The sequence below is a fragment of the Heterodontus francisci genome, chromosome 3, assembly GCF_036365525.1.
Source record: "Heterodontus francisci isolate sHetFra1 chromosome 3, sHetFra1.hap1, whole genome shotgun sequence".
In the NCBI taxonomy this organism is placed as follows: domain Eukaryota; kingdom Metazoa; phylum Chordata; class Chondrichthyes; order Heterodontiformes; family Heterodontidae; genus Heterodontus; species Heterodontus francisci.
In genome coordinates this window covers 121,931,998-121,952,284 of record NC_090373.1, presented here as the reverse complement: position 1 = coordinate 121,952,284, position 20,287 = coordinate 121,931,998, and the positions used below count along the sequence as shown (strand labels likewise).

Genomic DNA, 20,287 nt, shown 5'->3' with positions numbered 1-20,287 from the left:
ATTGTGATGGAATACTCTTCACTTGTCCGGATGAGTGTGGCTCCAATAACACTCAGGAAGCTCCACGCCATCCAGGACAAAGCAGCCTGCTTGATAGACATTATATCCACCATTTTAAACATTCACTCCATCCACCACCGACACACAGTGGCAGCAGTTTGTACAATCTACCAGCTGCACTGCAGCAACTCACCAAAGCTGCTTAGACAGCATCTTCCTAATCCACGACCTCTACCACATAGAAGGACAAGTGCAGCAGATGCATGGGAACATCACCACCTGCAAGTTCCCCTCCAAGCCATACACCATCCTGACTTGGAAATATATCGCTGTTCTTTCACTGTCGCTGGGTCAAAATCCTAGAACTCCCCTTCTAACAGCACTGTAGATGTACCTACACCCCAAGGACTGCAGCGGTTCAAGGAGGCAGCTCACCACCACCTTCTCAAGGGCAATTAGGGATGGGCAATAAGTGTTGGCCTTGCGAGCAACGTCCACATCCCATGAAATTAATAATAAAAAAAATGGAGGTCCCGTACGGGTTGGAGGGCCCTGAAAGCTATTCAGTGCAAATAGGCAGATCTTGCACCGTGGATGTTCCATCTAGTCGTACCAGGCATTGAGGGGTCGAACCAAAGTTCTTTCAAGGGAACTTTAAAGGCCATACAAAAAAAAACCCTAGGAATTTTCAGTTTTTATTTTTGTGGACTCAGGAGAAGCAAGAGTGTTTCTTCTGGACCCACAAACTATTCCAGCCCACTGCCAGTGCTTTTCAGATCCCCCACTAGGATACCCCTCCCTCAGACCCATCCTGCCCGATTAGCTCAACATAAGAGTCGTCTGATTTCAGACTTGTGAGCTGCAGTGAGATACCCATTTCATGTCAGCAACTTTTAAGTGAGGCCCAAAGCCAAATTTGGCTCGGACTTCAGGCCAGCACAGTCCAGTGCCCAAACTCGTCGCTCTGGCAATGTTGTGCCTGTTTCAGGCACATGTCAGATTTCACAGCCTATATCTTGTATTCTCAAGCCTGTTCATTCCTCAAAACAATTCTCCTTAAAAATCAGTGCTTGGAATTATTTTGTGGGTTGTCCTTATTGTCCACCGTAACTTCAGAAGATCTGTGGAAACTCCAGAGCTACAGCACAACCGACCATTAATACCATTTCTCTGGGGTTTCTGCCGATCTCCCACTGAAGCTACTATGGATGATTGGGAGACCCACCACAGAATGTCCAACTGCAGCTTTGTAAATTGCATTGAGCTGTTTATCAATTTGAGGTTCACTTACCAGTCCATGTTACATATTAGTTTTAAAAGGGTTTTATTCTGACCATTGTAATGTGGACTGTTTACTGCAGCAACTGAACTGATCAATGAATCTGATTCACTTGAATGGCAGTCAAAATCTGTAAGTCTGACAAAATGTGGCTCTTCACCTTTGTGAGCAAGGCAGAACCCAGCCTAGACTGATGAGATGGAAGAATTTTTTTTTACAAGGTTATCAGTTGTTAGAAATGAACATGTCACACTGGTGCAGTGAAGCTGGCGCTTTTTCAAGATTAGAGTGAAGACAAGTCTTGGGAGGAGAATAAAAGGAACTTCTGCAGCTGATTGTGCTCGAGAACAACTTCCCAAGGCACTTCATACAGGTGAAAGCAGGCGCTAAGCAATAGTAAGAGGTAAGGTTGGTGGCATAGTGCAAAAGGCAGAGGTTTACAGAGGATGTACCAAAGAGTAAGATAAGATGATTGAATGGTCTGCCACTTCAGCGAGGGGCATACAGTGGAGGCCAGAATCAGACAATCACAAAGCATGGGCTGGGACACAGGGCCGTAGCAGGTTGAAATGGTAGTGTTCTGAGGCCATAAAGTGATCTGCAACCAAGCAATTTAAATTCAGTATATCGGAGGATGGAAAGTTGGTGCAAATTGATAAGAGTAGGGGTAATGGGTTAGTGGTACTTAGCACAGGACAGGATGTAAGCTTTTTGGACTAGTTGGCATTTATATAGAGTGGAGATCAGGAGGATGATTAGGAGGGCATTGGAGAACTTAAAGCTTGGTGTAACAGAAGTGTGGCTAAAGGTGGTAGTGAGGCTGGAATAGAGGTGAAGATATATAATATTACAAAGGTAATAAAGGCAGAATATAATAAAATACTCAGCAGATCTGTATTTCCAGCATTTTTAATTCTTATTTCAGATTTGTAGCATCTGTGGTATTTTGCTTTTGTATTAGTATTGCAAAGGTCTTGGAGATGAATAGGAAAATAAATTAGGAATTCAGCCTTGGCTTTACCAAGACATCAATGTTGCACGTTCACTCTGAACAAGAAGCTGGGAAGACAAATTGAGTTCAGAACCTGGGTATGTATTTTTTGGCAAAAGCTGAATGGAATTTGGTTTACTCATTTTGAATTGGAGAATATTCTTTCATCCATAACTTAATGATGGTCATTGAATTCAAGGTGATGATAGTAATGCCGAACTGAGTGTTGTCAGATTACACAGGAAGTGGTCCTGTGGTTCTGGCAAAAGAACCAAAAGCAACATGAGGAAAAACTTGTTCACACAGCGAGTGGTTAAGGTCTGGAATGCGCTGCCTGAGAGTGTGGTGGAGGCAGGTTCAATCGAGGTATTCAGAAGGGAATTAGACTGTTATGTAAAAAGGAAAAATGTGCAGGGTTATGGGGAGAAGGCGGAGGAATGACACTAGGTGAATTGCTCATTCAGAGAGCCAGCACAGAGACGGTGGGTCGAATGGCCTACTTCTGTGCTGTAATAATTTTGTGTTTGTGAATGTGATGCTCCTGAGGGATAGCAGCATGTAAATGAGTGAATGAAGGATGAAACCTTTGAGTACTCCATAAATAACTATGCAGGGCAAGAGGAGAAGCCATTGCTGCAGGTATGTTGGCAATGTTGGGACAGATAGGATTGGAACCAACTGAGAGCAGTCATCCAGAAGTGGTCCATGGAAGAGAATGGAGTGGTTCACTATGTTGAACACCAAGAGAAGGCCAAAGTTGATGAGGAGAAATCTATCTGTGTTGCAGTAGTTAATTCTGGTATTGGCTGATAAAATGGAAAACCTCCGCAGCACAGCCATTTGTCACTTCGATTAATCCAAAAAGCCCTCAAAAATATACATTTAGAAACAAAATACTAATCACAGAGCGATGGGATCTGGAAAACAAAATTATTTAAGGAAGATGGCAGGCTCTCAGTATATCAGTAAGCTAGAATAGTTACCTCCTTTATATATTTCTATATCCTCGATGTTACTGTTGGTTGCACCAACAGATGAAGACTGAGCACAGTCTTACGTATTTTTCTGTCCTCTAATACTTTTTACAGGGTTGTACGAACACAAAGACCTGGGGGATTCACATACACAGATTTTGGAAGGTGGCAGGACAAGCTGATAAAGCTGTTCTAAAAACTTATGGAATCAATGGCTTTATGGTAGCTCATGGAGGCATGCCTCCTCACCTTGCCCCATGCTTGAGGAGTGGTGACCCTCAAGCTATACATCACCAACTGTCTCTTTCTAATGGGAAGAGATGCCTATGGTTCTTTGGGACTATGGCTAGAGCAATAATAAATGGAGGAATAGAGAACAAAAGCAATGAAGCTATGATAAACCTTTATGAATCACTGGTTAAACCTCAGCTAGAGTATTCTGCCCAACCTAGGGCACCACACTTTAGAAGGAATGTGTAATGCGGAAGAGATTTACCAGAATGGTACCTGAGATGAGGGACTTCAGTTGTACAGAGAAATTAGGGAAGCTGGGGTTGATCTCCCCAGAACAAAGAAAGTTAAAGGGAAATTTATTAGAGGTGTTCAAAAATTTGACAGAGTAGATAGAGCGGAATTGTTTCCACTGGCAGGAAGGTCAATAACCAAAGGACAGAGATTTAAGATAATTGGCAAAAAGTCTTTGCTCAGCGAGAATTTATGATCTGGAATGCACTGCCTGAAAGGGTGGTGGAAGCAGATTTAATAGTAACTTTCAAAAGGAAATTGGATATATACTTAAAAAGGATAAATTTTTAGGGCTATGGGGAAAGAACAGGGGAGCGGGACTACCTGGATTGCTTTTTCAGAGAACCAGCACAGGCACGATGGGCCAAATGACCTCCTCCTGTGCTGTATGATTCTATATTATTCAGTTTGTTTTAAATAGGGTTACATTACTATTGAAATAGCAGAGCAATGTCAGTGTCAAACTACATCTACAATACCTCCAACTTACACCAATACCTCCAATGGTAATTTTCAGGCTTACATCTCATTATTTCCAAAGTAGTCATTTTAATTATACCACTCAGTTATGTTCTAATAATAGAATAATTTAATAATTTTACACTTAGAAATCCCAATATCAAGATCATGTTATATCACTGGCCTAGATAGGAATTATCATGAAAATTAATGAACAGCATCTCTGACTTTGTATGAGAGTGTCTGTATATGCTTGTGTCATTATAGATGCACATAGGTCTGTATGTACGTGTGTGTGTCTGTGCATATGTGCTTGTTGTTAGTATGCATGTCTGTATGTGATGTCAATCACAGTTAGGATCTGATCAATACTTGTTTATTTCAGAGTGCATCAATCATCAGTAGTGGAACCTCACTGGAGCTACTCATGTAATGCTGGTTATGGCTCAGACCCCACAGTCCATTAGTTTGAAACTTTGGCTGCATTTCACCTGATATTTCCCTGCACTAAAGGCAGTGTAATGATGACCCACAATGCTAACCACCTTAGGCAAACCATTAATTAAGTAAGAGGCATTGTCAGATATGAGGCTAGGCTGTTTTGAAGAAGTTAGGTGGGGGGTGGGTGTAGAAAAAATCTCTCCAAAGCCTAGATACTGCATTTATGTGTAGCACATGACAAATAAAATGTATGGCCAGCATATTAAGCTAACTCAATTAGGATAGATTGACTTTAGAACCATAGAAAAATTATGGCACAGAAGGAGGCCATTCATCCCATCGGGTCCACGCCGGCCAGAAAAACTAGTCACCCAATCTAATCCCAATTTCTTACCAGGAGAGTTAGCTGATACCCAATATTGCATGAAGAATGGTCAGCAAATTGATAGTGGATAGATCCCATTAATAAGTTCACTTTAAGATGCAATTTGTTGTGTATATTGCCAGGCAGCTTGTGATAAGACATTCATATCCGATTCTGGGACAACTTGGATAGACACAGTAATTCTAAATGAGAACAGGGAGAATCAGTTGGCATCAATCCACTGTATTTCTGTAAACTGATGATGTAAGTAATGCCTACTCTAAAAATGGATTTTTATTTGTGCCATAAATGTCATGTAGTTGGGTCTCTAAGAGTTTTGAGTTAATCCTATTGCAACAATGCAAAGTATCAAATCTAACTACTACAGTGTCTCTGATACTGAAGCAATTAACTAAAGTTGTAGTAGATCTCATCCCAGGTTTTCCATAAGTCTGTTTTGTATTAAATCCTAGAAGCACTCCAACCCATGACCAATTTATGCAATTATTTCTAATATCAGACATTTTTCTTTAAACTTTAATGAATTATAATTCAGTCCACAAGTATGTAACTCTGAACATAAGCAAGTTCCAGATATATTTATAAATTCCTACCAGTTCCTGTGTGTGCCTCTGTATCATGAAGCAATAGCTGTCCCCTTATGGGCACATCTTGATATAGACACCTTTTTTAATCCTCTCATTCTACTGCATGCAACAGAAGAACATTAAACTTTCATGCTGTATGCTCCCTTACCCTTTTCTTAACTTTGTGTTTTATTTTTCATCTAAATATCCATGCAAAGCCCTCAATCATTCCAGAACTATGGTATTGAGTGAAAGCAGCCTCAAACATGCTGTATTTTTTTCTCACTAATTTTGTCCCCTTACCTCACTTTCAGTCCTGTGATCAAGCGGCCATTTTCCTATCTGAGGCTTTATGATGATTGTCAACAAACTATTCACTATGTGAAAGGTGGTGGGGGTTGGGGGTGTGAGTCGCAGCTGAGCCCGATTCTGCCTTCACACGATAGATACCTGGATCCGCACATCCAGCGGAAATCACTGAGCAGTGATTATGACCAGAATGCCGAGCCAATTATCCCAAATCCTACCCCAGAGACACTGAGGAGAGGCACAGTCTCTTTTTTTTATTTGTCATGGGATGTGGGGATTGCTGGCAAGGTTAGTATTTATTGCCCATCCCTAATTGCCCTTGAGAAGGTGGTGGTGAGCTGCCTTCTTGAACTGCTGCAGTCCTTGGGGTGCAGGTACACCAACAGTGCTGTTAGGAAGGGAGTTCCAGGATTTTGACCCAGCAACTGTGAAGGAATGGTGATATAGTTCCAAGTCAGGATGGTGTGTGGATTAGAGGGGAACTTGCAGGTGGTGGTGTTCCATCTGCTGCCCTTGTCCTTCTAGGTGGTAGAGGTCGCGGGTTTGGAAGGAGCCTTAGTGAGTTGCTGCAGTGCATTTTGTAGATGGTACACACTGCTGCCACTGTCCGTCGGTGGTGAAGAGAGTGGTGAAGGTGGTGGGATGTCAAACAAGCGGGCTGCTTTGTCCTGGATGGTGTCGAGCATCTTGAGTGTTGTTGGATCTGCAGCCATCCAGGCAAGTGGAGAGTATTCCATCACACTCCTGATTTGTGTCTTGTAGGTGGTGGACACGTATAGGGGAGTCAGGAGGTGAGTTACTCGCTGAAGAATTCCCAGCCTGTTCTTGTAGCCACAGTATTTTTGTGGCTAGTCCAATTCAGTTTCTGGTCAATGATAACCCCCAGGATGTTGATAGTGGGGAATTCAGTGATGGTAATGTAATTGAACATCAAGAGGAGATGGTTAGATTCTCTCTTGTTTGAGATGGTCATTGCCTGGCACTTGTATGGTGCAATAGCTAAGAATAGCACAGAATGGTGGATGAATCTGGGATTTGCTGGTGCTTATGCTTCAGCTACTCATGGATAAACCTGCTGAATTAGTGATGGAGTTTCCTTTATTTTCCACCATGAATGAATGCTGATTTTGATCAACATATGTAGGGCTTCTGATTTTGAATTAAATGGTGTTTATTTTGAGGCATTCAATCACTCTCCGTACTCTTCTGGACTGGATTAGTACACTAACTCCAGCTGCCAACTGTTCAGTTATTCTCTCCAGCACATTAGAATGTTTTTAAAATGCTCATGAAGAAAAAGATGAAAATGACTGCCCAAAGTCCTTTGGTCTTTAACACGAATATAAGAGGATCATTGATTCTTGTAATACATGCAGAATGCTGCCAAGGAAATGGAGAGAAGCGATAATATTAGACAAAAATGTGAAAGCTGGAAATCTAAAATAAAAAAAGATGCTGCAAGTTTCAGTTTGAGATCTTTATCAAAACCAAAAAGAAAGATAGTGAATTCTTCTGTAAACCGAGAAATATGGGTCAGGCATAGAGACATACAATAAAATAAAAGCAAAATACTGCGGATGCTGGAAATCTGAAATAAAAACAAGAAATGCTGGAACCACTCAGCAGGTCTGGCAGCATCTGTGGAAAGAGAAACAGAGTTAACGTTTCGGGTCAGTGACCCTTCTTCGGAACTGACAAATATTAGAAAAGTCACAGGTTATAAGCAAGTGGGGTGGGGGTGGGGCAAGAGATAACAAAGGAGGTCTAGATTGGACCAGGCCACATAGCTGACCAAAAGGTCATGGAGCAAAGGCAAACAATATGTTAATGGTGTGTAATAGAGACATACAAGTTACTGTTACTAAGCGGAAGAATAGCTGGATGTTTTGCAGTGGCCATTCCAGTCAGGTTTCCTATTTTCATTTCGAATGAAGGGTTTCCAAGCATAACTTGACATTTTGTTGTTGGACCTGCTGCATATTTTTAGAAATTTCTGTGCAAACTGATACGGCATCCAGGTTGGATTGGCCCTAGTCTCACTGATAGACTACCTGAGCTATGGTATCACCAGTGTAATGCCTAATGTTTCCACCGAGCCATTTTCCTCCAGTCCAACTGGGTTTTGATTTTGTCCTCAGTTACTGGTAAACAATTTGAAACAACAATACAGTAGCTATTTGAAAAAAATTTGCATGCAACTGCTTGAATTGCATTAACTATTTCCAAAAACTCAGCTTGGACAGAAGAAAATGGTCAATGAGCACCTCTAACTGGCACAAATCCTCAGGTTACTGATAATGAGGTCAGTAAATCGGATTTTAATGCACTATTTACAGAATCACTTTTCAGTCATTCCTTGCCACAGAATGGACTGAATCAGTGCAGATCCAGAGATGTGTGTACTGTTGTTCCCACACGTGCAGCAGCACATAGTAATTCATCACAATCAATCTTCCCTCACTTTACTACAGTTAAATTACCAGGTTCAAGAACATACATCGATCCAGAAACCTATGAGGACCCTAACCGAGCTGTCCATCAATTTGCCAAGGAATTAGATGCTTCCTGCATTAAGATTGAAAGAGTGATTGGAGCAGGTGAGTCTGTTACTGGCAGATGATTGAACTATTCCACTTAAGTAATATTGAAAGTCATGCATCTTAGATGATAGCAGTGTGTCCCAGTGTAAGAGAGCCCAGTAAAATATTTGGCATTTGAACTATGATTCAACAGATATAATGGGATGTGATAATGGCTTGGTCTTCTAGTGTGTGATAAGAATTCTAGTGTAAATTTTTTAGGAACAAGAAAAGGACCATGAAGCCTAACAGGTCTATCCCTTTTTGTCAGATCTTAACTGCACCTTATCTTATGCTACATCCCCTTCATTTTCCAAAAATACATCTAGTTTGTCATTCCTTGAACCCATTTGTATTGTACACCTCAGTGAACTTCCCAGGTAACTTATTCCGTAACGCTAATACTCTATTGAGTGAAAACATTGCGTTGCACCTGCTTTTCCTTTCCAACTCCTAATTTCTAACTAAAGTTGGGGTTGGATGACAGTAATTATTGGTCCAGTTTTCACACAATGAAGTATGTTATAGGAAACTTCAAGAAGATCTCGATATTGCCTGAAATATTTAAGCTTATTGGTAAAGGAGAAAAAAAGCAGTATTTTGCCAGCCCTGTGGAAACAGGGTTGGGGGCTGCTGGGAAAATAGCAGGGAGCCACTTTGGGATGGCTCCCCAGGAAAGTTTCCCAGGGCCGGGGTGGGATGTGGATTGGCTGCCTGCTCCACAGAAGTGAGCAGGCAATTTAAATAGTTAAGGTAAGATAAAAGCAAAATACTGCAGATGCTGGACATCTAAAATAAAAACAGAAAGTGCTGGAAATACTCAGGTCTGCCAGCATCTGTGGAGAGGGAAGCAGAGTTAACATTTCAGGTCAGTGACCTTTCATCAGAAAGGGGGGATTTTTCAGGCTCACCGGCATTTTGCTGGCGGCGAGCACCAACCCCTCCCACCACTATGTACAGAGGCCATCAGTTCAATGGAAGCAGCCTCCCTGTGGCAGTCTGAAGGGTCATTTGAGCCGGAGGAAGGAAAGGCTTCCCCCAAGGCCCCATAATCCCCTGGAGGGATTTCCCCTCCGTTCCACTGGGCCTTCTGTCTTCCCCACTCTGCATTATCAATTTAATGTTACGCTTCCCTGGGTGCCAACGTCTTGAGGTGCCCTGGAGATCTTCTACCTGCCTCAGCAGCACCCACCTCTGTTGAGCCAGCAGCATCGAGAGCCCGTCTGCTGTCCTTAATAGGACAGTGAGTGTGGAGGTAGTCAATTAGTAGGTCGCCTCTGGGATAATTACAACGCTGCTGGCAAGCGCGACTCAGGACCCCCATTTGATCCTGACGTCAGGATTCTGAAGCTCAAGGGGAAAATGCTGCCCAAAATCTCCAGAAACCAGAATTTTGTTGTGACTGGTATAGGATCCTATTCATGTCCTTGCCCTTTAAATGAGGGCAACCTTTTGTTTTTAATTCCCCTCTGAAGGACAGATATGGCCACTTCTTTTACAGCTGGCAAGGATTGTGAATTCAGGTGTAGCATGCCTGCTTTCCATTGAGAGAGTACGTTAATATAAACATTGTATATCATGCCAATGGGATGTAACCCAAAAATAGCCCATGACTATCTGGGGATATTTTCAACTGTCAACCTCCTGCTTTTCAGTTGGAAAAACAGCTGACCAGCCGTTGACAACCGGGGAGGGGTTGGGCACTTGCTGATGGTGTGGGATTCAGCGATTGTATTGCCGTTGAATGTCATGGGGAGCTGGTTAGATTCTCTCTTGTTGGAGATGGTCATGGCCTGGCAGTTGTGTGACTTGCCACTTATGAGCGAAAGTCTGAAAGTTGGTCAGGTCTTGATGCCCAAGACCCACCTGATGCAATTTTCAGCTGGGCCTGCAAATGGGCAAGCAGCACCCTCTGTCCATTTGTATCAGACATTGAGTGGCCTAAACAATGATCCTTAAAGGGACTGCTGAAGGCTGGTCAATCAACGACCAAAGAAATTTTTATTTTTGTGGGGCCAGGAACAGCAGAGATACTGCTTCTGGGCCCATGTAAAGCTGACTACCCGCTGCCAACCCATGCAAGACATCCCGTTGCAATCTCCACTCTCCCCCCCCCCCCCCCCCCCCCCACCCTCCCGTCCAAGGCTGACTGGCCAAACTGACAGATATTCTGCCCTCCCCAACTGGTGAGCTGCAATGCAGTGCCCACTTGGAAACTAACTTCCTAGCAGCATATCAATGAAGCTTGAACCTGAAAATGGCTTGGGCCTCCTACTGCCAGCTTCAGGCCTGTTTCGAAAGTTAAAAAAACACCCCCATTTTTCCATGTAGTAAGATCTTGAATCTATGTACTCACAAATCATAAACAATACACCCCTGCGTTGAAATAGTTCAGCATTTTAAATCTGGGTCAGTTTGATAGGTTGGGATGGAATTATAACCCTGTAAGTGAGTGGATCAAAGTGAAGGCCAAGATTTTCTAACTAATGATACTGTGAGGCCACTCTGCCCTTAGCAATACAACAAAAAACCATTAACAAGACGGACAACAAGACCTGGACAACTTTCAGACTTTCGCTCATAAGTGGCAAGTCACACCACACAAGTGCCAGGCCATGACCATCTCCAACAAGAGAGAATCTAACCATCTCCCCTTGACATTCAATGGCAATACAATCGCTGAATCCCACACCATCAGCATCCTGGGGGTTACCAGTGGCCAGAAACTTAACTGGACCAGCCATATAAATACTGTGGCTACAAGAGCAGGTCAGAGGCTGGGAATTCTGCGACGGGTAACTCACCTCCTGACTTCCCAATGCCTTTCTATCATCTACAACGCGCAAGTCAGGAGTGTGATGGAATACTCTCCACTTGCCTGGATGGGTGCAGCTCCAACAACACTCAAGAAGCTCGACACCATCCAGCACAAAGCAGCCCACTTGATTGGCACACCATCCACCACCTTAAACATTCACTTCCTCCACCACTGGTGCACAAAAGCAGCAGTGTGTACCATCTACAAGATGCACTGTAGCAACTCACCAAGGCTCCTTCAATAGCACCTTCCAAACCCACGACCTCTACCAAATAGAAGAACAAGACAGCAGATGCATGGGGACATCACCACCTGTAAATTTCCCTCCAAGCCACATACAATCCTGACTTGGAACTATATTGCTGTCTTCACTGTCGCTGACAGCACTGTGGGTGTACCTACATCATACGGACTGCAGCAGTTCAAGAAGGCTCCTCACCACCACCTTCTCAAGGGCAATTAGGGATGGGCAATAAATGCTGGCCTAGCCAGTGACGCTTACATTCCACAAATAAATAGAAAAATAAAGTTCTACGCACAATGAAAGAAGTATTATTTTGTACCCACACATCGCTAATTAAATCTATGCAACCTCCTTTTAATCATGTTTTAGCTTCATCATATATTCATAGTAAAGTACATTTTTCTTCAAAATGATGTATTGTTGAAAATCATTTTATATCTTCCAAAATAAGAGGGAATGAGATCATTGGTCATATTCCTGGATTTGTTACATCATCATAACTTCATCTTTATCTTTTTTACTGGGGGAAAATCATTTAGCACCACTTTTTTTAAGTTAACTTTTGAGAGACCATAAATTTAAGCCTAAGTTCCTCAGTTACTCAGGGAACATCCAGATGACCTGGAAGTAATCACATCAAGAAAGGAAACATATTTATTTCCACATGCCTCCACTCTGACTGAAACATCCCTCTCCATTCCACAGGTGAGTTTGGAGAGGTGTGCAGTGGTCGCTTGAAGCTGCCTGGAAAAAGGGACGTGCCAGTTGCAATTAAAACCTTGAAAGTGGGCTACACCGAAAAACAGCGAAGGGACTTTCTCTGCGAAGCAAGCATAATGGGACAGTTTGATCATCCCAATGTGGTTCATTTGGAAGGAGTCGTTACCAGGGGTAAGAATCATAGACTAGTACAGCACAGAAGGGGGCCATTCAGCCCCTCAAATGCACCGTCTCTCTCACAGAGCAATCCAATCAGTCCCACTCCACTACTCTTTTCCTATGTCCCTGAATTTTTTTCACCTTCAAGTATTTAATCAATTCCCTTTTGAAAGCTACTATTGAAACTGTATCCAACCACCCCCTGCCACCACACCTCCCCCCCCCCCCAACTTTACAGGCAATGCATTCCAAATCCTAACCAGCCATTGCATAAAAAAGTTTTTCCTCATGCCACATCTATTACTTTTGCCAATCACCTTAAATCTGTGCCCTCTGGTTATCAGCCCTTTGGCAATTGGAAACAGTTTCTCTTTATTTACTCTAGCTAAACACTCATGATTTTAAGCACCTGTATCAAATCTCCTCTTCATCTTCACTGGTCTCAGGAGTTCAAATCCAGCTTCTCCAGACTATCCAAGTAACTCATCCCTGGAATCCTACTCATAAGGTTGAATTTTTAGGGTTGTATTGTACCCTTTTCACACTTGCCACTTGCAGCCACCCTCCCTCCCAGGTCAGGTGAAACATGGTTAGATCCAGTGTATCCTCCCTCCCTCAACTTCAGAGGAGCAGCCTTGGCTGCACCAGTGTAATACTCTTCATCCCCTATCCCATTCCCAAAACCTTCAAACACCTCTTTATACCTTGGATCAAAAGGTAGTGTAAAAAGAGAAAACAGATGGTTATTTTGCTATCCAGTTCTATTTGTATAATGACTCAGTCACAATCTTTACAAATCAAGACACATTTTTGTAAATTTAAAGTGCATGTAGAAAGCATGCACAGTGCTTCAGGTAGATTAACCTGAAACTGAACTTACTACTTTTGGGTAAATGTAGCTATAATAGCTTAGACTGATCCAGCTAATTCGCTAACTGATGTGTCCCTACTCCTTCCCCTGAGATGATGTGGCATCATTCTTTCTCTTGGTGGTAATTGCTAGATTTTATGCCATTGTATATATCAGCTTTTGGTTTCTGCTTCCTGCCAGTTCTGTTGAGGATGATATACAACAAAAGGAAACAGACAAACTAATAGAGGTGGGGCACACCAATAGAACCAACAGTCTGGGATGGGGACACACTAATAGAGACAGTAGTCTTGGGTAGGACATACTGATTGAATCAGAAACCTGAGGTGGGAATACATTACTGCAACCAACAGCCTGCAGTGGGACATGCCAGACATAGCAACAGTATGAGGTGCCATGTGCCAATAGAACTGATAGGCTATCACAGATTTTTCACTTCTGTAATGACAAAATTAATCCCATTAAATATTGTTCTTAATCTCTATTTAATTCCTTTTCAAAATAAAGTCCCTCCACTATTGGACATGTTTGGACTTCTGGCTTAGTGTAACACTCTCACCATATGTTCAAAATATTTTCATTCGGGTCAGCTTCAAAAAAGAAGTGCAAAATTAAACCTGCTGCTTCCATCCTTTTTCATAATCTTAACAGCGATGATGAAGCCCCTCTATCTCACAGTGCCTGCCTTAATTCCACCAACAAAATGTTTACATACTTGTATATTTGTAAATGGGCATCAATACAAAATTAAAATCTGATTTGATCTGGCACTTTTAAAGTCCCACTACGACCTCCACACTCACTATCCCAAGCAAAGTCTGGGTTATAGGTGCTTTACCCAATCCAGTTCAATGAAATGCACACAAGAGTGTGTAAGTCTGATTTTAAAATCTGCATCAATTGGTGGTACCTTTCCCGTTATTGAGGAGGGGGTGGAGGTTTGTTCGATTTGCAAGGCAGAAATACAGGACATACAGTATCAGTCATATCAAAAACCCTTCTGGCTTCTTGTGTGATTGCATTAACCTATTGCTTGCATCTTGATGTGCTCGTTAATTAACATCCTGGAACCACAGGCAGTTCTAAGCAGCAGCTGCAAGCTGCGTCAAGCACTTTGAAAACTATCAGATTTATCAAAGGAGAAAGCTTCTGCAGCCACCCAGAGGAACTTGTCATTTACAGTAAGCTTGCTTTATTTGTGCAGGTAAACCAATTATGATTGTAATCGAATACATGGAGAATGGAGCATTGGATGCATTCCTCCGGGTAAGTGACAAAACAAACAGAATTTTACACATTGTTGTAAAAATATGTGATAGAAAATGATCAAAGATTTTGCATCTTCCAGAAGAATATAATAGCTTTTGATCAGAATGGACTGTCCAGGTTAAATTCATTTTAAAAATGTCAATAATTGTGTTTGTACCAATATAAAAAGAATGTACCAACTAAATTGGTACAATTTTCTATAAACTTCAGCTGGTTGTATTAAAATTTGAATTTAAATACTGTTTATAGACCTGTTTAAAAGTTACAAATCTTTCACTGGTATTTCTGTGAATATATGGATAGAAAGTAAGGAGAGAGGAGATGTTGAACTGGCATGGGGCTACAGTAGCAACACATTTAGAAATAGTTATTTCCATTAAATCAAAGTTTACCAAAATCCATTTTGGTAAACATTTTTATCTTCAACTCTGTTCATATAGGATAGTGAGACATTGTTAAATAGAAGCAAACAAAAATGATATTTTTAAACCACTCTAGCCTGTGGTCTGCAACTGAATTGACAAGAATCGTCCTCATGGCAGCTTTTTATTGTTACAGCAAATGCTGCGAGTCATCCCCATTTTAAATGCAAAGATTCTCAGTGCTCCTTCATTTGACTCCCCAAATTTCTTGGCATCAGTTACCTCTTCAAAAAGTGAAAGAAAAATCTCCATGGCAACAAGTGACAAGCAAGTTATAAATCATTTCCTGCTTTTCTACCTAGTCGGTAGAGAGAATGATAATTATGTCACTGTTACAATCTTGTGTTATTTGTATATCATTCATGGACAAGTAACCAGAAAACAAGTCACATGAAGAAATTGATGCTAAGAGTCAATCATGCAAATGTGTCTTTTACCACTATCATGCTTTTTGTATTTTTTTCAGTAGTTTGCACCCCACGTGCCACATTTAAAATTAACCATTCTTTTTAAGATATCAAGCCAAGATGAATCTCGTGAGGTACCCTGCTTCAGAGAATCCAACATATGGTGGTGGATTCATACTGCTCAGCACACAAAGAAGCAAATTAGAACATTGTCTCTCACTCTTAAATATTATCTTGCCAGCAATGCTTTACCCTATCCCTCACTCAAATAGCAACTCCTCCATCAGTGACAGCTTGTCACAGCCTCAAATAACAACTTCTTTATCAATGACAATATGCCCCACATTTAAATATAACAACTCCTTCATCATGCACTCATTCTGTTGAATCCTGTGACTCAATTTCCTCCCCTCAAATACTAGTACCTCCATCAGTGACTCAGCTTGTTATATTCTCAAATTCCAATGCCTCCAGCAGTCACTCAGCCTGGCCCCCTCACTAACAAGCTCCAACATCAATGATTCAGTCTGTTCAGTTCCCCTCATCTGTCTCAGCTTATCCTCCCTCTCTGTCTCAGGTACAACTCCTCTGCTGTGTCATGTATAAATTTAACCCAAATGTATGAACCGTCTGTAAATATTTGGGCTGGCATTAAGGCACATTTGTCATGCACTATCATACTTCTGTAGTCACTTTTTACTCAGCATGCACTCTACAGTCTCGGCCCCAGCTTAGGCCATGGGTTGGGCAGAATGTGAATGCCAGTAATCACAGTAAATTACTTGGACAGATTCTCCACTGATTGTGGATTGCCTGGGTGAAGCACATTAAGGAAGATTGAGTAATAATGATCACAAATATGTAATTGAGCCCAGCCAATATTCCATGTATTTATCCTGTGAAACCTTTAATATCCACCTGAACAACTGGAAACAGGCTAACAAAGGCTGAGTTTAACATCTTATCCAAAGAACAATACCTCAGTCCTACATGAAGTGTCAGCCTAGGTTATGTGCTCAAATCCTGGAGTGGGGCTTGAAGTAAGAGTTTTCTGACTCGGAGGTCATCGGAGTGCCACCAACTGAGCCAAGCTGCCACGCCTCAGATTAAAAGTAAAGGCTGACCAATTCAGGTAGCTTTCTGTTTTAAATGCATTATTCATGAATCATTAATCAGATAGGAATGAGGTCAAGGCTTGATATGATGCATTAAGTAATAAGTGTTCCGCAAAATGTCGCTGAGGTTACACATGATCATTGTTTTTATCCAATTAGAAACATGATGGACAGTTCACGGTGATTCAGCTAGTGGGAATGCTACGTGGGATTGCAGCTGGGATGAGGTACCTTGCCGACATGGGTTATGTGCATAGGGATCTGGCAGCTCGTAACATTCTGGTCAATAGCAATCTCGTCTGCAAAGTTTCTGATTTTGGTCTCTCAAGAATTGTGGAAGATGACCCAGAGGCCGTCTACACCACGACAGTGAGTAAAATACAGCACATCATTCTTGACAGTTGAGAAAGCACTTGTACCATCTCTAAGTATACTTCGATCTCTTAGAGTTTGTTATTTGGCACACATTCAGCAAAACCTGGCTCTGTTGAGGTGCACAGTTCACGATGACTCAAAAATACCAAAGAGCTGAGTTGTGGGATTAATTTTAGCAGAAAGCTGCCAGGATCTAGTTGAAGGCTGATTTTGAACCCTGAAGGCAATGGAGATTAAATTTGAGTTGGATGTAATACAACCCACAGCAGCATGGACACCATGGTTAAAATCACTACTGACATTGGTCACCAAAACCACTTACTTTCATCTATCAACATCTGTTGCCAACATCATAACTCCACCTGCACTGCCACAGACACTCTTAACCATGCCTTTGTTATCTGTAAATTCACCTTCTCCAATGTCTTTCTCCCTGGTATCCAGAATTCCACTCTTCACAAACACCAACTCATTGAAAACTCCTATGTCATACTAAATCCCATTGAACCATCACTTCCACCTAGTAGCTCCACTAGCTACTGCCTTACATCCAAGTCTGTGTCCTTTAATCCCTCTCACTCAAGCCTATCCACCCATTCCACCTCTCCACTATTGATTGCAGAGTCTTCAACCATCTTGTAAGATCACTACTTTCAGGATTTCCACTTCTAAATCACTCTGCTTTACTATGTCTCTCTCACTTTTGAAATGCTTCTCAGAACCTACTTTCAGACCAGGTTTTTGGTCATCTTTCCTAATCCTTCCAACTCCGTAAAATGTCTTATAATGATTTCTGTATTAAAGGTGCCATCTAAAAGCAAAGTGTTGTAAGTTGTCTTCACCTGGTATGCATTGAAAAGGATAAAATGTGTAGGAGTCTGTTTCAAAGCAGTTGTGCTTCTTTCACTTCATGCCACACTTAAGACCATTTATTAAAACTTTGTTTTGGGCAATTAATGAAGCAATGACAATGATTATTTTAGAAATTACTTCAGTTGTAGTGTGAGCAGGAGTAGGAAGGCTTCATAAGGCTAGTGGTGAGCATTTTTGGTAGGCATGAATTTACTCTTCCTGCTTTCACTGTTTATAGTTGCAGCAAAGCAACATTTTGTTGGCAATTGCACCTTTTGTTGGCAATAGGGCTTTTCTTGTCTAAATTACAGGTTTCTTTTCTTTTAAAATTGCATCTTTCCAATTGCAAACGAGAGCTAAATCCTGTGTGCAAGTTTGACCTCTGCTTGTGATTGTAAATGTGCTATGAAATGACATTCACAAATTGCCCTATTCATGAACTGTCATGTCATCAGAATTACTTGATGTATCATTGGCTTATAACATACTTCTAGGTATCTGTTATCCTATATGTGTAAGCACACAGTGAAATTGAGTTCACTCGGTCTATTTAAGTTCAGAACCTGTGCATTCTGACACCTGATCTATCTACTCAATAAATTATGATGGGCCCAAACTCCCTTTAGCTAGATTTAGTACATGCCCAGGCAATCATAACTTCCTATTTATACCACAGCAATGATCAGAGTCTTATGAATAAATACAGAAGGGAAAAATTGAGGCATACACTAAGTACATGAACAGCAGGGAGACCATGCCAAGGGAGAATATGAAGAGATTAGGAGCAAGTAAAAAAAAAAACAGTTAGGCAGGCAGAGAGGAACTATGAAATTAAATTATCAAGGAGCATAAACCAAATAGTAAGATATTCTGCATGCACCTAAGTAAGAAAATGAAAGTCAGGATGTGAATAGGACCATTAAGGGATAGTCAGAATTTTTTTTTAAAGGCAGAAATAGGGTCAGCTCAACTACATCAAAAGATGCAATCAGAAAAAATATAACCATATTGAAAATAAAAAGAGGGAAAATATTCAATAAATTAATTTAAAAAGGATAAGATTCCTGGTCCAGATGGATTACATCTGCGTATTTTAAAATAATCTAGGGAAGAGATAACAGAGGTGCTATTACACATTTAAAAAAATTCATTCATGGGATGTGGGTGTCGCTGGCTGGGCCAGCATTTATTGCCCATCCTTACTTGCCCTTGAGAAGGTGGTGATGAGCCGCCTTCTTGAACCGTTGCAGTCCTTGGGGTGTAGGTACACCCACAGTGCTGTGAGGAAGGGAGTTCCAGGATTTTGACAGTGAAGGAACGGCAATATAGTTCCATGTCAGGATGGTGTGTGGCTTGGAGGGGAACTTGCAGGTGGTGGTGTTTCCATGCATCTACTGCCCTTTTCCTACTAGGTGGTAGAGGTGGTGGGTTTGGGAGCTGCTGTCGAAGGATCCTTGGTGAGATGTTGCAGTGCATCTTGTAGATGGTATACACTGCTGCCACTGTGCGTCTGTGGTGCAGGGAGTGAATGTTGAAGGTGGTAGATGGGGCACCAATCAAGCGGCCACTTTATCCTGGATGGATAACTCACACTTCTGACTCTTGCCTTGTAGATGGTGGGCAGGCTTTAGGGAGTCAGGAAGTGAGTTACTCGCCACAGAATTCCCAGCCTCTGACCTGCTCTTGTTGCCACAGTATTTATGTGGCTGGTCCATTTCAGTTTCTGGTCAATGGTGACCCCCAGGATGTTGAAAGTGGGGGATTCAGCGATGGTAATGCCATTGAACATTAAGGGGAGATGGTTAGATTCTCTCTTGTTTGAGATGGTCACTGCCTGGCACTTGTGTGGCACGAATGTTACTTGCCACTTATCAGCCCAAGCCTGGATGTTGTCCAGGTCTTGCTGCATCTGGACACGGGCTGGTTCAGTATCTGAGGAGTCATGAATGGTGCTGCACATTGTGCAATCATCAGCGAACATTCTCACTTCTGACCATATGATGGAGGGGAAGTCATTGATGAAGCAACTGAAGATGGTTGGGCCGAGAACACGACCCTGAGGAACTCCTGCAGTGATGTTCTGGGACTGAGATAATTGGCCTCCAACAACCACAGCCATCTTCCTTTGTGCTAGGTATGGCTCCAACCAGCAGAGAAATTTCCCTCTGATTCCCATTGACTCCACTTTTGCTAGGGCTCCTTGATGCCATACTCGGTCAAATGCTGCCTTGATGTCAAGGGCAGTCACTCTCACCTCACTTCTGGAGCTCAACTCTTTTGTCCATGTTTGGACAAAGGTTGTAATGAGGTCAAGAGCCAAGTGGCTCTGGCAGAACCCAAACTGAGCATCACTGAGCAGGTTATTGCTGAGCAAATGCCATTTGATAGCACTTTCGACGAACCCTTCCATCACTTTGCTGATGATCGAGAGTTGACTAATAGGGTGGTAATTGGTCGGGTTTCATTTGTCCTGCTTTTTATGTACAGGACATGCCTGGGCAATTTTCCACATTGCCGGATAGATGCC

At 42.0% G+C, this 20,287-nt stretch overlaps 1 protein-coding gene across 7 annotated transcripts in view; it reads left to right on the top strand.

The window, feature by feature from the left end:
• epha7 (eph receptor A7) overlaps positions 1-20,287 on the top strand; it is a 280,108-nt gene that overhangs the window by 236,997 nt on the left and 22,824 nt on the right. For 4 of the 7 annotated variants that reach the window (XM_068025782.1, XM_068025805.1, XM_068025786.1 and 1 more), the window contains 4 exons: positions 8,401-8,526; positions 12,276-12,461; positions 14,525-14,586; positions 16,693-16,902. In XM_068025782.1, the coding sequence (XP_067881883.1) occupies positions 8,401-8,526; positions 12,276-12,461; positions 14,525-14,586; positions 16,693-16,902 (584 nt within the window). The remainder of the gene's footprint in view (positions 1-8,400; positions 8,527-12,275; positions 12,462-14,524; positions 14,587-16,692; positions 16,903-20,287) is intronic. The other 3 variants (XM_068025795.1, XM_068025783.1, XM_068025814.1) reach the window with 1 other exon arrangement.